We start from the raw sequence: 22,919 nt of genomic DNA on the forward strand, positions 1-22,919 counted from the left end.
CTCTTTCTTTTGCTACTTTCCTAGTGGGACGCTGTCATTTTTTATCGACCATTTGAAGGATAAGTTGGTTTGTTCGGGTTAAAGCTGAATTGGCAGAGAAACTGAAGCGTAGCGGAGGGGAGCCGGTAGTCCACCTGTCCGCGACGGTAGTCTTTGCAGGTGAGCTTCAGGAAAGTGTCGCTGACAATGCATGAGAGTGAAACCAGTGCGGCGTGCGTGTTTATAATCGTCGAAGTTTATCTTTTAACATACGGATTCTGTTAAGTGGCGTGACTGTCAGTTAAAGACTTGTTAGCATTTTTTTTTAATTGACATAATGTGTCGAGAGTTCTCTGGGTTGGGGCAGCTCTTAGCAACGTGGTCCGTATGTCACTCTTCTGTGGGTCACCCCATTTGAATTATTTATCGTTTCTTTCTATCCAGACTGTCTTGTGATTAATTTCTAAAGTAAAGAAGCGGCTTATTTATGTGGAGTTGCATTTATAGCACCGATCCAATGTAAAGTTATGCAGGAATTTGTTTCTTAGTTTTGTTAATATATATTATAAGATGAAGGGGGTGTGGGCGCAGTGGGGCCTCGTCGGACAGGTCAGGCCATGTCACGTGATCGCGTGCACCTTTCGCAGGTATCGACCACGTAATCAATTTACCTTTCTTGTTTTTCACCTTTGTTTGCAGAAGCCCTTTTGAATGAATGAATGACCGCACGAAAATGGCTACTCCGCACGATTTGTCGTTTCAAGGTATGTCCAGCAGTCCGGCTTGTAACAAACGCAAAGTACACAAACGGCCTGAGTGTCGAATGGATTTTTTCATGTGCCCTTTTTTGTTTTTTTGATGATAAGACAACAGCTGGTGACTTTAATCAGAGCAGGTCAACTTCATAGCCTAGAGACCTGTGCTTTCAAAGGTTTTCCTAAATGTACCCCAGGTAGCAGGGAGATACTCCATCCATCCAGAAAGGGTACCCAAGACACTTCCCACGGGAGGTGAGCCAAGTACGGAGCATTTCGACTGGCCTCTGTTTCACTCCAGAGTGTTCCCATTTTGCAGAGATCTTCACCTTCACAAAGAAGGAGAGCCCCATCACTCCAGTTTATTTGACTGAAGACTACTACTGATCACCACTGTTTTGTAACCTGTGGTTTGGTCCACTGTTAGCTGAATTTCTGTGTTTAGTGGACAATCTCATTTCCTACTACCCTCCCTTAGGAACACTTTCAGGGTTTTAGTGCTTCTGTGTTTGACACTTTTCACACAGAGTTTGTTTGGTGTGTGTGTGTGTGTGTGTGTCTCCAAAACTCTGGTGTGATCTCCTCTGTATTCCAGTTTACTTGGGTAGATGTGAACATGCCTGGCACACTCTCTTGTTCAGACCAAGACATTTTGGAAAGGGTGGGTCTCGGAGCACTACCATGCAAGCTGTGGTGCGACTCCCATGAAGTATGAATGCAACTATGTCAAAAACTATGCATTATGGGTGTGACGATGCGGGTTCTCTCGACGCTCCCATCTATCGTTTGGGGAGCCCTTGAACCCGACACCGTCGCTAATGTCACCGATGAGCTCGGCAGTGAGGCACAACAAATGGAGCAAGGGGATGGTGCAAAAAAAAGTGCCAATGTGCTTTTATTAAAACAACAACAAACCAGTATCCAAGTAAATAAAGTGCCGTGTCTCAAAAGTCATTAAATAAATAATCCATAAAAACAGAAGTGAAATTGTGGAGGGAAAAAAAAAACACTCCTTTAAAACAACGGCTGGAAGCAATCCTTTAAAAACACAAATCCCGGGGTCGTCTTTTACCTGGCGGCTCCCCCGCTTCTCCCATCTGGGCCCCGCAACAGGAGAGTCGCCCTACCAGCAGCTGACCTTCTTCCCACACAACTGATCTGGAGGCTTCCCGATCCCTGGCTTCGGTCTAGCACTCTCCAGATCGAGACTTGGCTTCCCTAACGACCAGGACGCTTACGCCAGGGAATTCACCACCCAAGCTTCCCGACTCCCGCTGTCTTCCACGGCGAGCCATCCGTCATCACCGGTCACTCCAGCTCCATGATTGCTCAGCCGGAGCGACCGCTTCCTTCAGCCCCACCGAGTGTCGGCCAAACACTCTTCTCAGGGGCTCACCTTCCAACTGCCCACAAGCACTCGCTCGCGCTCTCTCCTCACGCACCGGCTTTCTGCCTTCTTCCTTACTCTCGCAACCTCGGTTTCTTTCTCTCTTTTACTTGTTCTCCCTTCCTAACCGCCTCGCGGTTCTATTTATGACGGGGACGTGGTTCAGCTGTGGCGATTAGCAGCTCCCGGGAACAATTATAGATGCTGACGACTCCTCACCTGTGCACTTAAGCAAGGATCGCCCGCATCACAAATCAACCGAGGAACCACTTCAGCCACACACACCACCCAAAGCCGCGAGTACGACGATTATTTAAAACTGGCCTTTTTGACGTGAGCTGTGGACCTGCTATGCCACAATGGGTAAAATTGTACTTGCTGTGTTAGTCAACACTAAGCATCTGCTGTTGATAATTAGGAGGATCACATTCACAGCATCATGAGTTGAGGGTTAGAATGGAGCATTAAAAATAATAAAAAGGTACAAAAATAAATAAATACGCACATAGATACAAGTGTGACAATTCTCATAAAACAAACCTCACAATTACCAGATTTTACGTGTCACCTACAAATTATACATACAGTACAATATGTATGTCTGTGCATTTTAGAGGATTATAAAGGACAAGAAGAATGAGATGGCAGAGTTAAAGATGCTAAGATATTTCCACTGGGTGTGACGAGGATGGACAGGATTAGAAATGAGGACATTAGAGGGTCAAGGTTGGGAGATAAACATGTGCAGAGGAGAGATGCTGGGTTTATTGGGTGAGGGGTGCTAGGGATAGAGCAGTCAAGTAAGGGGAGAAGAGGAAGGCCAAATAGAAGGTTTATGGATGTGGTGAGAGAGGACATGCAGGTGATGGGGGTGACAGAGCAAGATGACGAGGACCGGAAGATGATCTGCTGTGGCAACCGCTAATGGGAGCAGCCGAAAGAAAAAGAAGATAAAGAACAAAAAGAATAATACATGACTTTATAAGTAAAAAGTATTTTAAATTAGTTGAAACAGAATTCTAAAATACTAGCTGTGTAAGCCCGGGCTCATTGAAACTATTGAAATAGTCAGAAAATTGAAATGTAGAGTCTGGTTTTGTTTTGCCGATGTGCTCGCCTTGCTTGTGTATGAGTGGCTAAGCGAGTTTGTCTTTCGTCAGTGGTTTCACTTTGGCGATGGAGTTGCTTTCTTTGAGCTTCATGCTGTAGCCCCATACTACTTCTTCCGACTCGTTAACTTGAGGCTGCCTTGCCAACTCTCTGAGCTTCATGCCGTAGCCTTGCCCTTCCGGGACAGACAGACAGACAGACACACACATACTTCCACACGTAGACATTTATATATAATATGTGATGAACAGTAACTAACTAAACTCTTACCCATTTCAAATTGTTTACGTTAACAGTAGGCCATCACATCGGTCTAATAAGCACTGTCCTCATTCAAGTTGGGTATCCTTCAATAAGGGCGCGCACAAAAAGGCGAGCTTCAAAAGGGCGACCTCAATTGAGCGAATGTTTTAATATTCTTGCTTTCGCCTTTTTATACGTTCAATCATTGCCTTTATCTAATAAATTGTCTGTAATAATTTTGTTGCGATTGCCTTTATTCGCCGCGCCCAATTGAGGTCGCCCTTTTGAAGCTCACCTTTTTGTGCGCGCCCTTATTGAATAGAACCTTCAAGTTGTGGATGGATTGTGGACAGAAGATCCGCCTCGGTCTCTCTGAAGTGGACTTTAGGCAGCCAGAGAGTTTTCCTGACCACACCACAGAGAAGAGGCCGTTGTTGGGATGCCTGGAGTCCTTTTCTTTGCCCTCCTCTGATGTTCCTTGGTGTAAGTATCCTTGAAGTTGAGGAGTGCACACCCGGTGATGTGTTAAGCTGACCGCACCACTCTCTGGAGAGCCTTGTAGTTCCTAAACAAGGTGGTAATGCGGTCAGTCCTTGACATTTGTGCATTTACCTGTCACGACTTCAAGAATCGGTGCAATTTTATTTGTAACTTCTTTTCTACTTTCATGTCGGCAACCTCGCACATTCTCCGGCACCGCGGCTATGCACAGAGCGGTAATAACTTTAGGGAATGGAGTTTAGACCTTGCACTGAACCGTACTCTAGAATACAACAATTGATTTTTCGTATAGCCCAAACTTTACACAAGGAATCCCACAATGGGTTTTTAATAGGCCCTGTTTTTTTTTTTTTTTTTTTTTTTGACAACCCCCTCAGCCCAGACTCTCTAAGAAGACCAGAACAAAACTCCCAAAAGTACACATTTCTGGACAAGCCCTGATCATGAAGCATTACAGACTTCAAGGTTTAATTGACATTTTTGCCTTTCCCTGTCTTGTTCACCCTACTGTTGAATGGGGATTCTTTACATTTCTTGCATGTTTTCATTGTTTTGCTAAAAACAAAATCCAAGTTTTGTAATTTTCCCCTCAAAATGTACAAGGCCTTCTAGATCTTAAGCCCAAGCGTACAAAGTCTGTGATGCGGCTTAGTGAGTGTGTAAGCATTGGATAAGTTTAATGCTAGAATGTCAGCAGCCACTGTCTCCCTCACGTTTGGTGTTAATGACTCAAACAGCTGGCTAAAGACACTAAGGCGGCTGATCCCGTCATCAATTGACGCCTCGGGGTTAAACAGCAACTTGCCTCAGCTCTGAACGTCCGCAAGACAAAGGAGCCAACTGTGGGGAAAAAGAAAGCAGCAGAGGCCCTACCAGCCCCTCAGTAATAGTGGAGAGTTTCAGAGAACTTCATTGTCCACAAAACAGAGGACATGATCTGGTCCAAACATACTAACACCTTGGTAAAGAAAGCACGCCAACATCTTTACCACCTCAGGGATCCCAGCCTGCCCTCCCGATTTACTATAGAACTACTAGCGAAAGAGAAAGTGTCACTGCCTGGTTTGTGATCCTAGCATGCAGCAGAATTATAAATGTTGTGCAGAGAGAGCTGCGGTCAACATCACAGAGTATGCACTCCCAAATTTCAAGGATACCAAGCAATGTCAGACCAGGGCAAAGACAATGACCAATGATACCCGCCACCCTACCATGGCATCTTCTCTGTGCTGTGTTTAGGTGAACGGTACAGCTGTCTTAAAGTCCAGTTCAGAAAGATGAGTGGGACTTCTGTCTACAGTCCATTAACATTTTGGATAAGGAAAGTGTCTAGAGCAGGGGGTTCTCAGTGTCGGTCCTGGGGGCCCACTGTGGCTGCAGGTTTTTGTTCCAACCAGCTTCGATTTTTAATTGGACTCCTGGGCTAATTAAGTGAACTGTTATTTGTCAAACTCTGTGTTTTGGGAAAAATATACCAAACTTAGTTTTCTAATTTCTACATTAAAATGTACCAAGCAGTTATATTGGAATAATGTATTTTGTTTTCTTTTTAACAATATTTTCATCTTGATTTTCATTCTGTTTTTTGCAGAGTGTTCTAATTGTTTAATTAATTCATTATTTTCTAATTAGTGGGTCTAAAGCTGAAGTAGTTGCAGCCTTGTTGTTTGCCTGGCTGTCTGCTCCGCTTGTTGTCATTATTAGGATACAATAAAGGGAGCAAACTGCACAGAGAAACGGCAAAATAGAATGAAATCGACAAAAGGTTGTTAAGCATTTAAAATCTCTAGCAAAAGCAGAAATATTCCTAAATGTCTTATAAATGTAAAACATGCTGTGGTGCTTTCTTAGTGAAGAGAAAAAAAAATGTCTGCTAATTAATTGAGCTCAGTGTTGTCACTGATTAGGAATCTGGTTGGAACAAAAACCTGAAGCCACAGTGGGATCCCAGGACCGACATTGAGAACCCCTGGTCTAGAGTTTAGGAGAGTGTGATATTGGGGAAAAATTATATCTCGATATTTTCTGGGCCTTTTGACAACAACAACAACATTTATTTCTTTAGCTCATTTTTCATACGAATGATGTAGCACAAAGTGCTTTACAAGATGAAGAAAGAGTAGTTACTAAAAAATAGGCAATACTGAATCACAAATAATAAATTAAGGTGTGATGGCTGTGAGGACAGAAAAACAACAAAACATCCGAGGGCTGAGAAAAGAAAAAGATGCTAGTGATCATTTGACAATATTTTGCATCGTTTATGTTTGTAAAAGTGTTACTGATCTAGCTTGGTCTTGATAATGGGATATTCATTGTAGCTTAGTAATGAGATTAATGGAAATAACAGCTACGGACAGTAGTGGCTATCTTGAGCCAGTTTCCTAAATTAGGTAATGAAGCTTGGTGTTTAACTCAATGCCTTATTAATACTTTCATTCATCAAAGACAAATTTTATTTACATTGTAGATCAGAGGTCCTCACTTAATCCACCATGGTTGCAGGTTTCCACTTAATTCAAACCCACTTACAGTATTTACTACTAAAGCAATACTTTTTTTGGGGCCTACTTTTAGTTATCATGCCTGTTACAATTCAGGACCCTTAATTGCCTATTTCAGTTTTTGGCAGCTGCATTAAAGTTTGAATTGTTGCCTGTTTTCTTAACCAGACAGCTAATAAAGAAATGCAGATAACCAATAAACCAGCAGCTCTCCAGCTTAAAGAACTTCCTTTTAAACCTGTGCCATGTGCACCATCTGTGTTAGAAGTAAATGAGAGGGGAACTGGAAGGAGCGTTGCGTCCATGAAACACAAGGGTAACGTTCACAGAGCAGGAAACTAACTCTACGGTGCAATTCAGATTTCTCTTGGATGAATGAAAGCACAAACAAGCCAAATAGTTTAGTACCAAGTTTCATTATCGGCAAGGAACGAGTTCTAATTAGGAAACTTGTTGGAAGGAAAACTTGTAGATACTGTGGCCCACCAGGACTGTGATGGAGGACCCCTGACCTAAAGCCTGTTGAGGTGATGTTTGATGTAGCAATGCTGTTGATTTTCTTGCTGCAGGTTTCTCACTTGCCGTATATACTCACGTATAAGTTGGGTCTTGAAACCTGAAAAATCAATCATAAAATCAGACCAACTTATACTTATTTTTACATTTTCTTGCCTCCTCCAATATCGTGTATCAGTTTCTCAGATGCATCGAATTTTGTTGCAGCAGTGCAGTTACCAATTTCTTCCACTACTTCAACAACTTTTAATTTAAAACCTGCTTCATAGTTTCTTCTGATTGAACGCTTCATCGTAGATAAGGAATGCTCTTACGATAAAGGTGTATGATAGATAGATACTTTATTAATCCCAAGGGGAAATTCACAAAAAATTTGGCGTGTAAAAATCCACTTCAGAGTAATAAAGAAATGTAAAAAGTGTCCAGGGAACTAGTCCACATAAAAGAAAGTGGTAGGAGTTGACAGTGAAATAGAGAAAAATACAGAAAAAAGGTAAAAAGATAAAGTCATACACGGAGCTGCTGGAAAGGCTGCCACTCGCGGCGGCGCCTGAGTCAAGTACAGTGACTTTTACATGAGGGTGTGAGATACACAAAACCGTACAAACGTCACTTTGGAATAGTTTGGGTATTACCGTGTGGTCACGTAGGCACAATAGAGAGAGGGAGGTTAGGAGCACACGCTGATACAGCGCATCGCCCCACCCACATAGAAAAGAAAGGCTGTGTGCTCCGTGGTTACTCTCTCAGCGTTAGCATATCGTAATATCTTGGACAAATATTGCAAATTTTCCGCATTTGACTTATACGACCGACATTATAAAATACCAGAAATTATACTGTAAAATCAAGTCCCGACTTATCCACGGAAGAACTTAAACGCGAGTACATAGGGTAATAGAATTTTTGCTTGATATTCTAGAATTTGAGGAGGCAGCAGAACTGCTTTCGGCAAACCCTGATGCTTCAACCCACAGTACGGCCCGACTTGAAAACGTGAATGTTGGTATGAACTTGGAGGATGACGAAGACGCCCAGGAAGAGACGGAGGTGAGTGTCCTGTTTGGATACAGCGTGTGTTTATGAAATTTGAAAGAGTTGGACATTCACTTGGTTAATTTTCTTAGAGATAATTCTAGTTGTGTGTATTTGTACGTTTTTTGTTATATGTATATTTATGCCTTTTATGTCTGCTGCTGTTAATCATACAATTAAATAAACTTTTAAATTAACCCCAAGTCGAAATGCAGATGCATACGGCAGCAGAGACAAATAATAGCAATCCATCAACAGATGAATGAATGAATAACTAACTAAATAATGTGCACAAACTTCAAAAAGACCTTAAGAGTATATGCCTTTCATTTGGCAGGTCTTGAGGAAGCACAGAATTGCCTTATAGCCGTGGGCAGAAAAGATCCCCAAAAGGGGCTTCTTGGACACCGTGGTGGAATGAGTGTCGCATTCTGTGTCACCTTTGTAAATCTGGCGATCGTTTTCGCCGATCTTGTCGCTGCAGCATGTCTGATTACATGACTGAAAAATTCACAGCCCATGTGCCATTTGACGACTGAGAGCCGGCCAGTCTTGCAGTGTGTCGTGTTTTTCCCCTTTTTCTGATGGCCATTGGCATGTTGCCTGATGGAGCCAGTGCTTTACAAAGGGTTAACCTAAGATTATGTAAATGAAGGCTACAAATAAAAATTGTGTCAAAAGTCGTCATCTAATGTGATACGGGCTTAAAAGTGCTTCAAGAGAGAGCCTCCTGGAGGGGATTAATTGAATTTGTCTATTGGACCTTTTATGATAATAAATTAAAAAAAAAAACCTGTTTACATTTTTTTTTTTATTTATTATAGTGGTTTTCCATTGAGTCACAGCATGGCACCCATAGTTGACTTCAGTATGCAGTGAAATGTAAGGTGTTTCAACTGGTCAATTTAAAAAAATAAAATAACAATAGATTGAAATGCTTTCTGCGTGTTGTTGTTACACGGCAAATTAAAATTCTCAAATCCACTTAACCCCCTTAGTTTCCTTGGGGCTAAAGCAAGGCAGGAACCAAACGTAGATGAAGAGCCGGTCCATAGCAGGAGCTTTACTACTAGGTTCAAACTGCATATACTTTAAAGTTTCCATCTTTAGTATTGGGCCAGTTTTCCTTTGAATATCTGTTTCTGATTGACTCGTGTTATTTCACAATAGCTGTCCACACAGATGGATAGAACTTGTTTTGGCTTTTTACAGAAGCTAGTGCGTGTGTGTGTATATATCTATGAAAGAGAAGGTCTGTGATACGGTTTACATATTTGCAGCTGGAGATACACAAAGGGAGAAAAATGAATCACTTATCATAAAGTAGTTTTATTCCTGAGCTTTCAACCCCTGCCAGGGGTCTTCATCAGAGGATAATGCATCTCTCTATTATAAAAAAAATCCTGTGGAATGAATGACTAGCGCTGCTGCCTCGTAGTTAGGAGACCTGGGTTCGCTTCCCGGGTCCTCCCTGCGTGGAGTTTGCATGTTCTCCCCGTGTCTGCGTGGGTTTCCTCCGGGCGCTCCGGTTTCCTCCCACAGTCCAAAGACATGCAGGTTAGGTGGATTGGCGATTCTAAATTGGCCCTAGTGTGTGCTTGGTGTGTGGGTGTGTTTGTGTGTGTCCTGCGGTGGGTTGGCACCCTGCCCTGGATTGGTTCCTGCCTTGTGCCCTGTGTTGGCTGGGATTGGCTCCAGCAGACCCCCGTGACCCTGTGTTCGGATTCAGCGGGTTGGAAAATGGATGGATGGATGAATGACTAGGCGACGATATGTGATCTTCACGTTAAGATCACAGAAGACAAATAAAAGAACCGTGAGACAAAAGAGAATGGGCAAAAAAAAATCAGTAGTGTAAAGGGAAGCAGCACACACAGATACAGGGGTCTCAGTGCATATAAAGTGCATAGTCTTTTCGCATTCGCAGCATTCAATGCACAAAACGTAGATTTACACAATAATGGAACATACGCTATGAGAATCTGTGGTCCCGCAAGAGTTAAAGCAACGACAAGTTTAATTTCAAAGAAAACACAATTCGGTCAGGTGTATATTTATGATGACGGAGAAGCAATCACAACGCGAGCAGCAGAGACATGAAGTAGCAAAAAGGACAGCAGGTGCAGAGGCTTTAAAATGATCAAAGGGCTCCCCATCCCACCCTTCACAACACGAGCAGCGTTATACGTCCTGCAAGAAAGAGATTTAACCATGCCCTGGGCTGGAAATAAAGGACATTTTTTATTTATTTATTTATTTAAATAAATATATATATATATATATATATATATATATATATATATATATATATATATATACATACACACACACACACGAAAGAAGGCAGTGAGCCATCATTTAAAACAAGTCCACAGACATCAAACCTAGCAGTTGTTGGATTGCTTTTGGCAGACAAGCATCATGTGCTCCCAGCTCTTAAAACGACATGCGACAATCAGAACAGGCAGCTCGCAAGCTGCAAAAAGACAGCAGATGATTCGACGGCATATCCTTAACGTGCGTTCAGCTGCCCCTCCTTCACAACGCGAGCAGCGTTATATGTCTGGCGAGAAAGAGATGTAACCACTCATGGGGCTGGAAATAAAGGACAAGTACTGTTTTTACAAAAGTTTTTAAAGTAAAAATGAAAATAATGCATATGTAACAATTCCCATAAAAATAACAATCTTTTTAAATTGTATATCCGGTAAACCAAACACAGGGGTGGGCAAGCAAAGCAACACAGGCAGAGAGCAGCGTGGAGAAAACAGACTCAAAAAAAGCATTCGAGAGACAAAAAAGAAAAATCTAGGTGCAAATTCAGAAAATAAGGAAAGTAATTATCAGCCAGGAACAAGTGGAATTGGGAAAAAAAGCACATCCAGTCCAGACGTTGGCGCTATAGATAGACAGATAGATAGATAGATAGATAGATAGATAGATACTTTATTAATCCCAAGGGGAAATTCACAAACAAATATATACATGCAGAGCAAGTTAGAGATTATGAAAGTAATAAGTAATTATTAGCCCGGAACTAGTGAAATTGGGGAGGGGGGGTCTCGGGGGAAGCACGTCCAATCCGGATGTTGGTGCTATAGACATGCAGGGCAGATTAGAGATTATGAAAGCAGTGGAATTCAAAAGGCTCCAAAAAAAAAGGTGGCGTGTTACACATGTGAAGAAAGTTAAAGAATATGAAAGTAGGAAAATTAGAAAGTATAAAATAAAGTACAGATCTTAGGAGCGCAAACAAATGGAAATTATTACTCGAAAAAGGGAAAGTAATCACCACAGAACAGAATATGAAAGCAGAAAAAAAGACAGTGTAAAAACAAACAAAGTAAACATTGCATTATCGCAAAGAAAGAGAAATTATTGCTCGGAAAAATAACGAAAAGGCGAACAAAGATCGAATATATGGACACAGGTGATATGTCAGAACTATAGAAATATTGTAAGGCTTTGAAGTTTAAGTCAAGAGAATTTCAAAAACGGAGTTTACCTCACATGCATTTATTGGTTACTTTGCAAGCAAAATTATTCACTGCTGATGATGAAGATCATTTTGTCTGTGCAGAAATTCCAAACAGAGAAACCTATTTTAAATTTATGGTACAAAGTCATTAAACACATGTCTCATTACAAATATTCAGAACGCTGGGACTCGAAAGATTCCAAATACTGTTTTTACAGAAGTTCTGAAATAAAAGTGAAACTAATGAAATAGCAACAATTAAAAAATTAAATTAAAAAAATAGGAAAAATAAAAACGGGGGTTGGCGAGTGAAGCCCCCTAGTATGTGTATGTGTGTGTATATGTATGTATGTATGTATGTATATGTATGTATGTATATATGTGTGTGTGTGTATACATATATGGCGAGGCGTATCAGCGAGAATTAAGATTTGTTTGGTGAAAGTGAAATCCACATACACGAGCGGCAGAGACTCCGTGGCTGGCGTGTAGCGCAGGTTGGGGGGGTTGGCGAGCGAAGCCCCCTAGTTTATATGAATACTTTTAGGTTGTAGAACGAATCATCTGAGTTTCCATTATTTCTTATGGGGAAATTCGCTTTGATAGACGAGTGCTTTGGAATACAAGCACGTTTCCAGAACGAATTATGCTCGCAAACCAAGGCATCACTGTACTCCTTTTTATTTTATCAGTGCAAATTTGTTCACAAAATAGCATTATTACATACCACTTATCCCCATTAGTAGTTCAGGTTAATGATTTTCTGTGCCTTTACCTTGTCAGTCCAATATCGAGTGTTGACGAGATAAAAGTGAAGCCTAGTGAAGCCAGTAACCCTTCAGGGCCGACCACATATCTCAGACTTGAAAATCTCTGAATGCTGATGTGAGAATACGAGAGCAGAGCTCAGTCAATATTAGGGAAGTACAACTGATGATGCGACTTCATTTGCTATCTGACCCATACATCTTTATGACTTTCTATATGCCAGATGCTGACCCAACAAAAGAAGAACCTAAAGTTTTGGTCCTTTGAATATTACCAGTCATTCTTCAATATTGACACCTTTCAGGTATGTGAATATTGTGTGTGTATGGAAGTATAACTTTCCAAAATACTCCAAATCATGTTGTCACCATCTTTATTACTTGCCTCCAAATGAAAGGTACTGGACAGAATAAAAGGGTCTGTGCTGCCTCTGCCAGGAAGAAGCTTTGTCAAGCACCATTTGAGAAACAATCCTGACCTTTATGGTGAGTCTGTACTTGTCTGGTCTGGTGGCTTATCAGGACCATGAAAAGAATTCCTTTATTAAAGGGGAAGAGGTGTATGTGCCCTTTGTCTAATAAATCTTTATTTCCTTCAGGTCCATTTTGGATATGCGCCACACTAGCATTGATAATGGCCATCAGTGGTAATGTCTCCACCTTTCTAAATGAGTCTGGGGATTCCAACTACCACTACAGCCCGCAGTTCCATAAAGGTAAAGAGACAGATGAGAGGTTTATTTACGTGCTTCCTTTTTGGATATATGATCCCACTGAATTCTCTACTGCCAAATTATCCAACCATTTATCCATATGGGAGCTGTGGTCATGGCCACTCTACTCTTTGTTTGCACCAAAGGAGAGCAATGAGCAGTGATCCTCTGTTTATGGGCTGAAGGTGAACCAGGAGCTGAAATCCATAGAAGGCTTTCTGCCCAATATGGAGACCCATATTTTACCACAGCCAGATGGTTAAGAACCTGGACTGAAGTTCAGAAATGGTCAGACAAAAAGGAGTCAACTAGCAACAACAACACTGAGCGAGTCCGTACCGTGATTCTAATGAACCGACAAGGATTTCTGCCCCGGTACACCTTCAGCCCATAAAAAGCAGAGTGCTGCTCTTCTATGTTGTTAAGGGACAGCTGAGCAGCCATGTTAAAGCCTAGAAAACACTAAATAAAAATGGCATATCAATAAACATTAAAGCATTAATAATGCTCTCAAATGATTAAATAAATCCTATAAGTAGTAAATTAATTCACAGTCAGCATTTTGAGGATCCGTGCTGGCAGATGGAATAAGGTTCTGTCACTGCAGCTGTACTCACTCAAAATGTCTGCCAAAAAAACTCCAATCAATCAGCTAAAACTAGCTATCAGTGAACAAAGTTATTTACTTCACTGTTCCAGCAGAAGGGTCTGTAAAGCCATGACTCTTATCCTAAATGATACCTCCTAAATGATATCTCCTAATGGCAACTCATTAGAAGAAGACATGTAAACTACAACATTCTCACTGTCTGCTAGGGTGTTACTACAGTTGTTTGTGAAATTTGAACAAAACTCACTACAGCAAATGGTTGTATAAGGTAGTAGTGGTTTATATACAATTTTAAATGTTGAAATGGGTTAACCCTTAAACTGCCACATACCGGGGGGGGGGGGGGTTAATGCACTTTTTTGCTACACTTTTTAAGGAAACATCACAATTCACCAAGAAGTGAAATTTTAATGGAACACTTTTTTTTTTTTTCATGCAAAGAGCATCCCAATTACTGCAGAACTGATCATTTTACACACTGCCAATGAACTGTAAAAACTATTATAAATAAACGACTGCAACCCTCAGTTATATGTATAAGGTGCAACTGATGCCATACTGAAATTCAGTAACTCCCCGAGCCAACTGCGCTTGAACTGGCTGCACACCGAGGCTGACGCTGGCAGGCTCGTCTAGTGCCGTGGCTGAATCCCAGGGACGGTGATGCTGATTCACTGGGAGGGCTGCTCAGCGTATGTACGGCACGGATGGCAAATTGCACTGGGGACTGACTGTAGCCGGTTCCGGCGGTTTAAGGGTTAATATTACATGACATTCAATTTCGGACATTTTATATGCAGTAACACATTTTTCCCTCCTCTCTTGCTGTAGTGACTGTTGCTTGTGTGATTATTTACTGTTATGCATGGCTGGTGCCACTTGGCCTCTGGGGATTTTTGCAGTGGAGGACGAACCAAAGCCGAAGTCTGTCCAACTACTCCTTCCTTGAGACGGTGTCTACATATGGCTACAGCCTGTTTATCTACATTCCTGCTGCAGTGAGTAACTTTTGAAATGAAATTCTTTTAGGAAGTCAATAACATGTGATCCGAGTAATGGCATTTTGTTGCTGCTACACATGCCCATATTCTGCGCTACCCGTCAAGTGCCATTCCTCGTTGAACTGTTCTGTCTGCCAGCCTCCACCCACTTTAATAAATTAAGGAGGAGGTGGCATTGTGGTAGGGGTCTATCAAAACCTCATCTTGTAAAGTAGCAGATGATAACTGGTCACATTGGGAAATAGTTTACATAGTACATTAAATTCTGTATTGAAAGGAAACATTTTAGAAATCGTGGACATTTTGTTTTAATGACTGTATAGTTTAGATTTTACTTTGTTGGAAGTAAAATAATAAAACATGACCTAAGTAAGTAGTCTTCTCATGGTTTGATTTGAGGGGAGTTTTAGTAGGGTTCCCATCCATCCATCTATTTTCCAACCCGCTGAATCCGAACACAGGGTCACAGGGGTCTGCTGGAGCCAATCCCAGCCAACACAGGGCACAAGGCAGGAACCAATCCTGGGCAGGGTGCCAACCCACCGCAGTAGTAGGGTTCCCCTGTAGCTTAAAGGCACAACAAGAGGGGGAGTCACCTGGATGCTATTGGCGGTGTCCATTAGCAGAAGGAATGTAAGGCTTGGGTTACTCCATTTAAAAAAACATAATTACTTTCAACTCTTAATAGTTTTTGATTACCGTAGAATAAGTGAAGCTCAATTTGTAGGTCTGTTCCTCTGTATGTATGTAGCCTGTCTGCTGCTGTGCAGAAATTCACTCAACTAGGTGCCCCCCATTTCAGCCGCTCATTAGGAAGAAAATGGCAATTAAAGATGGTTGAGAGGGTAGCAGAAAGAAGGTGTGTCATTTTAGAAATTTGAATAATACATTTGTTTTATATAGCGCCTTTGCCATGCTCAAGGTGCTATCTTAGAAGTAAATACAGTGGGATTTGTAAAAACCACACTAACTGACAATGTCCTGCTCTACAGTAGTGCAAAATCTGCTGCAGGAATTTTTTGAGTTTTTGCGTAATGTACAGCGGTAGCAGCTCAGCTCTGTTCACAGGTTAGCAACAGTAAAGGTGTTGCATGTATTTCTTGCCGTTAGAAGGGAATAATTAATAATGTTGCCATTCCTGTAATGTACTAACCCCCAAGACACCATAGATTTCCATGATTTTACACTAAAGCCCCACACGAGTTTCAGTCATGTAGTGGATTTCACTTTCAACTAGTCTGCAACTCGCCTCATCTTAAGTCGTAGGTCCGGGCTCTGCGCAAGAATCAAGAACCAATGTGGGCACAGCCATGTAAAGCAGCTACGGGGAATAGGGAAGCGCATGTTTCGGATCTCGTAAACGATAGAGCAGGGGTCTCCAACACATTGCCAGTAGCTCACAACCCCTTTCCAATGAGCTCACCAAAGGGTTAATGAATCCTATCATAAATTTGAAAACTTGATTAGTCGAATTTAGGGCTGGGCGATCTTTCCAAAAAATCATATCACGATCCACAATCTGAACTGTAATCTCTCTTTTCAGTGTGGCATACACTTAAGAGAATATCCGGACTCCAACTCATTAAGACCTAAGTAACACTTTATTTTAAATATCAAACAAAGTAAAATTTAATTGTTCTCTCGTTCGCTAGCAAAGTGGAGTTAAGGACCCCCGAAGCTGGCAAGTGAGTGAGTGAGGAAGGCCCCTCCCCTTGGCCCACTGCCTTTTTCTCGGATTTGCGCAAAAATCAGTACCGCAAGCCAACTCTGATACACAGCGAAATGAGAGAAGTCGCAAAATCAACCGGAATGTTCAAGCAAATTATAGAAAAAAACCCGATCTAAATCCATTAAATAGTTCTCTCATGAACAACGGACAGACATTGGATTTTATATATTCTATATTAATAAACCTTCAAAATAATGTGCAGTTAAAGCCTCGGCAGCATTTCTGGAGCTTAGTAGAGCCAGATAACTAGAAGAATCGTCACCAAGCAGCTCTGAAAATGTCTGCTTTGTTTGGGTCTCCTTACCTCTGTGAGTCTGACATGAATGTCATGAAGTCAAAGTTCAGAACAAGACTGACAGACGGACATTTAAATGACTCCATAAGATAGATACTTTATTAATCCCAGGGGGAAATTCACAGTGAACCTCAGTGACTCCACTCCACCACACACCTCAGTGCCAGACATCTAACTAACTCAAAAACACATCACACCTGTAACAGGACATGTGAATAAAGTGACACAGTGACATGTGACAAAGGAATAAGTCAGATCTGTGTATTTGAAATTGCATTGTTTTGTTCTGACAGCATTCATGTTGCAATTCAATAGTGTGAGATACGCTACAAAATGCATAGAGATGTACAAAATGCACTTGCAGGTGAACTCAGTATTTTTTTGTGATGTTTTAATGCAAATTGTGAGTTGTGGACACCAACATCTTATAAATGTTCAGACAAAACAAGTGTATTCAGTTTATTTGGGTTGAATAAACGTTAGAAAACACGAGGAGCTCTCGGCCATTTTCATTTTGTAAAAGTAGCTCTCGGGTTTAGGTTGGAGACCCCTGCGATAGAGGCTTGTGTGTATGTCATCTCATGTTTTACATACCATGATAGAATGAAAAAGGGAGCGGAGATTGCAGCTAACCTCGCCATTCTGGTAAGCAGGTAGAACATTATTGGCTGTCAGAGAGAAGGGGCAGCTCGCAGTACTTTGTGACGACGTTCCAGCGCAATTTCACATTTCCAGAGTCGCATTGCTTGCCATGCCCTGCAAAACTAGTCAAAGTCTGACAAACATCAGCAGCAATTTGACATCCCTTCCAACTAGAAGTTAATGTAATGTGACACCAGCTTTGTGCAAATCCATCCACACATAACTGATTGCTCTCTGTCATAATAAATCCCAGGTTGGCATCTCCTTGGCATTATGTCCGTCTCCTTCCCGAGTTCCCTCCTTTTATTATACTATTGCCAGGTAAAATGATGCACTTACCAGTCTGGCATTTCTATAGAAATAAAAATGATTTTTTTTGGCTTCATTTGATGTCATTTATCCATTTTGCACACTAAGGACCTCAAGTCGGCTGTCAGATCACATCTCGCCCATTCGTCTGTTCTGTTCACCAGTCACATCAAAACACTTAGTTTCACAAACGTTTGCCTGTAGATTGTATCAATGACAACTTGAAATACTTGCTGTATATGATTTTAAAAATGTAATCTAGGAACATTGGTGTATTTTTAGGGGGAATGGAGTTGATGGTGTAATTACCCAAACACTGCACATTATTCCAAAAGTTGAGCTGTGCTGATCTTAATGAAATTTTGCTTGTACAATAAAGGCTGATCCAACTTAGCATGCAAGCCACATGGCATTTAAAAATTTTCATTGGGAAGGGCAGTCAAAATGAGGGTGGGATGGTGGGCAAGAAATGCATCACTCCTGCACAGTTCAGACCAAGTTCATGATTTTTTACATGCATATTACTCTTTTAAAAGTTGTGTTGTGAAACTGTATTGTCACAGCAAAACAATGGCAATGAACAATTTGACATCCCAACGTTTCTCACATGGGCAACTACAAGTGGTGTGTTGTCCAGTTAGCAGTAGTAAGAAACTATTCATGTGCACCCACCAAAAAATATGGTCCTTGATGTGATTCAAGATAACCCAGCATTAGGCAGAGCGCACCGTCCATACCACCATTATAACTGCTTTATATTTAAAGAGCCTTGCAATCAAGAAGCACGATATAAAGATAGGAGGGAAGAAAGAGGACAAGAAACCATCTTAAGATGAGAATACAGGGAGATTCACTCAAAAGAGGCCCTGAATATTCGGTTGTAACTCCCGTTAGGATGAAGCAATCTGAACCAAAGCTGCTGTCTACCTTGATGTTTGTGTAATCGATTGCGTTACATGTGATGCTAGAAGTGGTTTCTGTTCCCTGCCTGACACATTTCGACTTGGCGCTCCATAATCCTGAACGTATTGGCAAGTGTCTTTGGGGGTGGAATAGCAGCGATTTCACATTGGATGTTTTCCTTCAAATCTTCCACAATGAGAGGCTTGTTCTGATAGACTTTTCCTTTGAAGGAAGAAGTCGGGTGGTGTCAGATCCGGTGACTGTGGTGGCCAAATCACCTTGTTGCTGAAGGAGGACTCCATTTCTGCCATTCTCCTTGCCGATGTGTGACGTGTTGCTCCATCTTACTGGAAGTAAACTTCTATTAACTCGCAGTCCTCCAGTTGATTCTGACATCGCTTAAACAAATTGGTTACCCAGTAGATTTGCACCACAAAGACGCGCTGCTCAATACTGTACACCGCCATCCTGATGAGAAGTCGAGTGACTGAGTGAAGGGGGGTACAGGCGGTAGGCACCCAGAAGTTGTACATGGAGGTTAAATGTCACAACGGCTGTCTGACGCCTACCTCATCGCTCCGACGTAGGGGCGTCCCTGATTGTTTGAAACTCCATATACTGAGGAGCACATTGCACGTTGTTTCGTGCAGACTGCGGTGTCCTAGCGAGTTATTATTATTATTATAGAATATTCGGGGCCTCTTTCGATGAATCTCCCTGTATATGAATATGCTAATAATTACAGGAATGGCTACATTACAGCAGAGAAAAATGAGGCAATTTAGGTGATGGGACAGCCAAAACAAAAAAAAAAAAAGATTGCTTTCTTACCTGAACCCATTTCTTCTTCTACAAATATTTCGGGTACTTTTTGATTGATTTTTAAATTCTTGTGTGCCCCTCTCTCATCTTGGCTCAGTTGCTGGTGTGCCAGTTTCTTGACACTTCTCTCTTTCCATTCCAGGTTCTGTGTGTAATACCAGAAGGTTGGGTCCACTGGCTGATCTTCCTCCTTGCCACAGTAGTCAGTGGATCTGTTCTGATTTTCACTTTTTGGCCGATCCTTTCTGATGATACAAGGGTAGCTGCTCTCTCAACAATGGCAGCAATCATTGTATTGAATGTACTTCTTGCGGTATGCTGCAAGGTAACTTTTACTTATTTATTTTTTTTCCTAAAGATAGATACCTTCTTGTTGTAAAGTCAAATTATTGAATTATTTTTTTTTTCTCCCTTTCAGTTTTATTTCTTTCCAATAACCCAGCAGCCACTGCCATTACCAACGACCGCCGCCTCTGTAGTGAACCTCACAACCGCCACTCCTAAAGCTCATGCTGTGTAAAGCTGACCGGAGGTTCCTCTTGGTTATTTTGCTCCTACAGTATTTAAAAATAAGCTTGATAAGAATCTGGAACCCCCCCAACTACATGCCTTTAGCGAGAGTCTGATTTCAAGAGTTTGGAATGAGGAGTCTTTATTCGGGCCAATGGAGGTATGAACAGCTGGCAGAGCATAAAGGCCGGGGGGTGTCCACTGATAACACACACGTGGAGTATTTCTGTCAAACATTCAGCTTGTTTCTTCTGTTGGGGTTACAACCACCTGACCAATGGAGGTAAATGCAGACCACTCTCAACAGTGGGGTTGATTTACTTTGACTTTTTTAAAAGAGAAAATCTTCTACAGCGCAGAAACATTTTCCAAAAAACAAAAATGCTGTGTGAAAGATGACAGTCTGTGGGTGAAACTCTGGTAAAGATGTAGTAATTATGGGACATTAAAGGTCCAAATTCTACATCTCTTCACATCCATGGTGGCACGGGTAAAGTAAGATTCTTCTTCTATTGGTATACTAACTTCATATCGTCACCCTGTATATTTTATCTAGAAATACAGAAAAGCACTTTTGAAAGTAAATGTTCAGTACCGGTTGGTTTTACTGGTACTTAACTCTCCAGCAATCCAAACTGGGAATTTGCGTATTAATGGAGCAGCAAATTTGTAAACCTTTTTGTCTGTTGTTGTTGTTATGTTTATACCATGCTGGGCAATTTCAAAATGGTCTACCTAAGGGATGAGGTTCTACTTTTCCCAGGATTAATAAATTAAAAATAAAAAGTTTTGAGCAATTGCAAGAACTATTATGAAAATAAGCAAGGCTTCTGACCACCCACCATGAAGCTGATCCACAAGTGGTGTGCATCTGAAAGGTCAGGAAAGAGAAAGGAAGGCTCAGATATATCCTTTTAAACTGACTGAATAAAAACACATTGGCATCACTTGGAATTTCATCTTAGCCAGTGTCTGTCACAATATCTTGGTCTGCTCTCATTTGAGCGTGAATAGAAACTGATAACATAAAATATCTTAAGAATTAGATCTTTATTGTCATTGTCACTTTTACAAAGGAACAACGAAATTGAAGGTGCAGTTGACTCAGTGTGAGGCATAAGAGTTAAAAAGACAAATATGTTACCATGAGCGCTACAGCTCAGCGTGGAGTTGGTATTTGGCAGAAGCCAGTGTGGCAGAGCCCATGCTGTAGGATTAGGAGCAACTTATTTATCAATCGTACCTAATGCTAATATATTAAAAAAAATGGAATGGCTATGGCCACAAACTCCTGCTCAAAATGTGCAGCAGGTGCCTTCATTAACGGAGTAGATGTGCAATGTCACCGAGGACGTGGATGGTAAGAGAGGGGTGCGGGTCAGTAAGGAAATGTGGAAAGAAAGAGTAGGAGGGGATCTTGTCACCATTTTGGCCAAATAGCTTCTGCCTTCCAAAAGGCAAGCCATTAAAAAGCTGTGGTCGGCACTGAATGACAAATGTGCAGCAAAAAGGGGGCATGGGGTGTGATTGACCCTTCTGAAAAGGGCTGGCATTTAACTTTGGTCCAAAAGTCCCTGATTTACTGGGCATTGTAATGTCTTCACTTTTTATCTAATTTTGTTATGTTGCAGCTTTATGCTAAAATAGAACTATTTTTCCCCCCCACTCAATACTGTTGCATGACCAAGCACAAACAGGATTATAGCAATTTTATCTCTCTCTCTCTCTATATATATATATATATATATATAATCTCATATAACTCTGTTGTATATGTACCAGCATCACTTTCCGAACGGCTGGGGCGATATTCATGAAACTTGGTACACGTTGCTCATTGGTCAACTAAAAATACTGTTGGGTAAAAACAACCCTAACCCACCCCCTTGTGGTGGTCTTGTATGCATGTTATCATTCAGTTGACACTCAGAACGACCACCAGAGGGCAAACTGGAGGTGACTGCCAGCATTCTTTTATGTCTGAGCACCACCGTGCCCATTACTTTTTAAATTAAATAGTTTGCCGGATCTGAGCGTCAACTGGATGATAAGATACTAATGTGCTTGTCTTGCGGTCTTGTATATGTGTCTCCATTGTTTGTCAATTTATTTTTAATTTTAATTATTTTTCTCAAAAAAAAAAAAAGCCAGGCATTTCAGCTATGTTAAAAATAAAATCCTGAAATCTCACACTGGCACAAGTATTCCGACACTGTGCTTTGGCATCCCATTCTGTTGACGTTTGGGTTCCACTGGTGGTCAGTATATTTGACTGGCCTGGTTGGGAAAGGCAGACAGCTGCTGTCTCCAGAAGAACAAAAACCAAGTCATGAGGTTGAGGACACTACCTGCAAACTTTAGAGACAGATCTGGGGAAGGCTCCCCAAAAGCCCACAGTGGCCCCCCTAATCTTACATGGAGACGCCTTTTCTCAGTAAAAGACAAGAAGAAAACCTTGCTTGGATTTTGCCAAAAAGGGCACCTAATGGACCCCTAGACTGTGAGAAAGAAGATTCTGTGATCGGATGAAAACAAAATTAGTGTCTTGAATTCGGGCACTGCTTCTGACACACCTTTTATTATTTGCCAAAAAGAAACAATAATACACCTGTAATGTTTCACTGTGACTGCAAAGTTGTCAGTTTTGTCCTCCTTAAATTCAGTTTTAGTCACTCTGGTATGCATTCAGACCAGTGTGTGTGTGTATATATAATTTATATATATATTAGGGGGATCACCCCTGCTAGGTTTGCTCACCAACCCCCCCCCCCCCCCCCCCCCCCCATGTTGTGAAGAGGGGGGCCCAAGGCAACGTGGTCACTCCTCCAAAACCCCCTCTTACACAGCAATACAATGGGGGAAAAAAAGTTTTTTTACCTCCTCTTTGTTCAATCAGCTGCTAGATTGCTGCCATGCCACGTGATCTGCATCTCACACGGTGCTTCAAATATTTAAAAGCCTGTACAGCAGCTGTCCTACTCTGTCTTTTATTTCTGACCCTGGGCAGGCTTGGTTAAATCTTTTGGCAAAAAGTCTTGTGGGACGTGAGTTCTTGAGATTTTTTACTTTACACTTTTATAAAGTATAAAAATGGAACAAGAATCTGAAAA

At 41.4% G+C, this 22,919-nt stretch overlaps 1 protein-coding gene across 1 annotated transcript; it reads left to right on the plus strand.

Moving 5' to 3' along the window:
• yipf2 (Yip1 domain family, member 2) lies at nucleotides 1-20,483 on the plus strand. The gene is made up of 9 exons (XM_028823164.2): nucleotides 1-159; nucleotides 679-743; nucleotides 7,918-8,045; nucleotides 12,500-12,580; nucleotides 12,674-12,761; nucleotides 12,875-12,991; nucleotides 14,430-14,596; nucleotides 19,442-19,624; nucleotides 19,718-20,483. The coding sequence occupies exons 2-9, from the start codon at nucleotides 695-697 to the stop codon at nucleotides 19,817-19,819; spliced, it is 915 nt and encodes a 304-aa protein (XP_028678997.1). The 5' UTR covers nucleotides 1-159; nucleotides 679-694; the 3' UTR covers nucleotides 19,820-20,483.
• The last annotated feature ends 2,436 nt before the right edge of the window (nucleotides 20,484-22,919 follow it).

The sequence above is a fragment of the Erpetoichthys calabaricus genome, chromosome 17 (assembly GCF_900747795.2).
Source record: "Erpetoichthys calabaricus chromosome 17, fErpCal1.3, whole genome shotgun sequence".
NCBI classification, from domain to species: domain Eukaryota; kingdom Metazoa; phylum Chordata; class Cladistia; order Polypteriformes; family Polypteridae; genus Erpetoichthys; species Erpetoichthys calabaricus.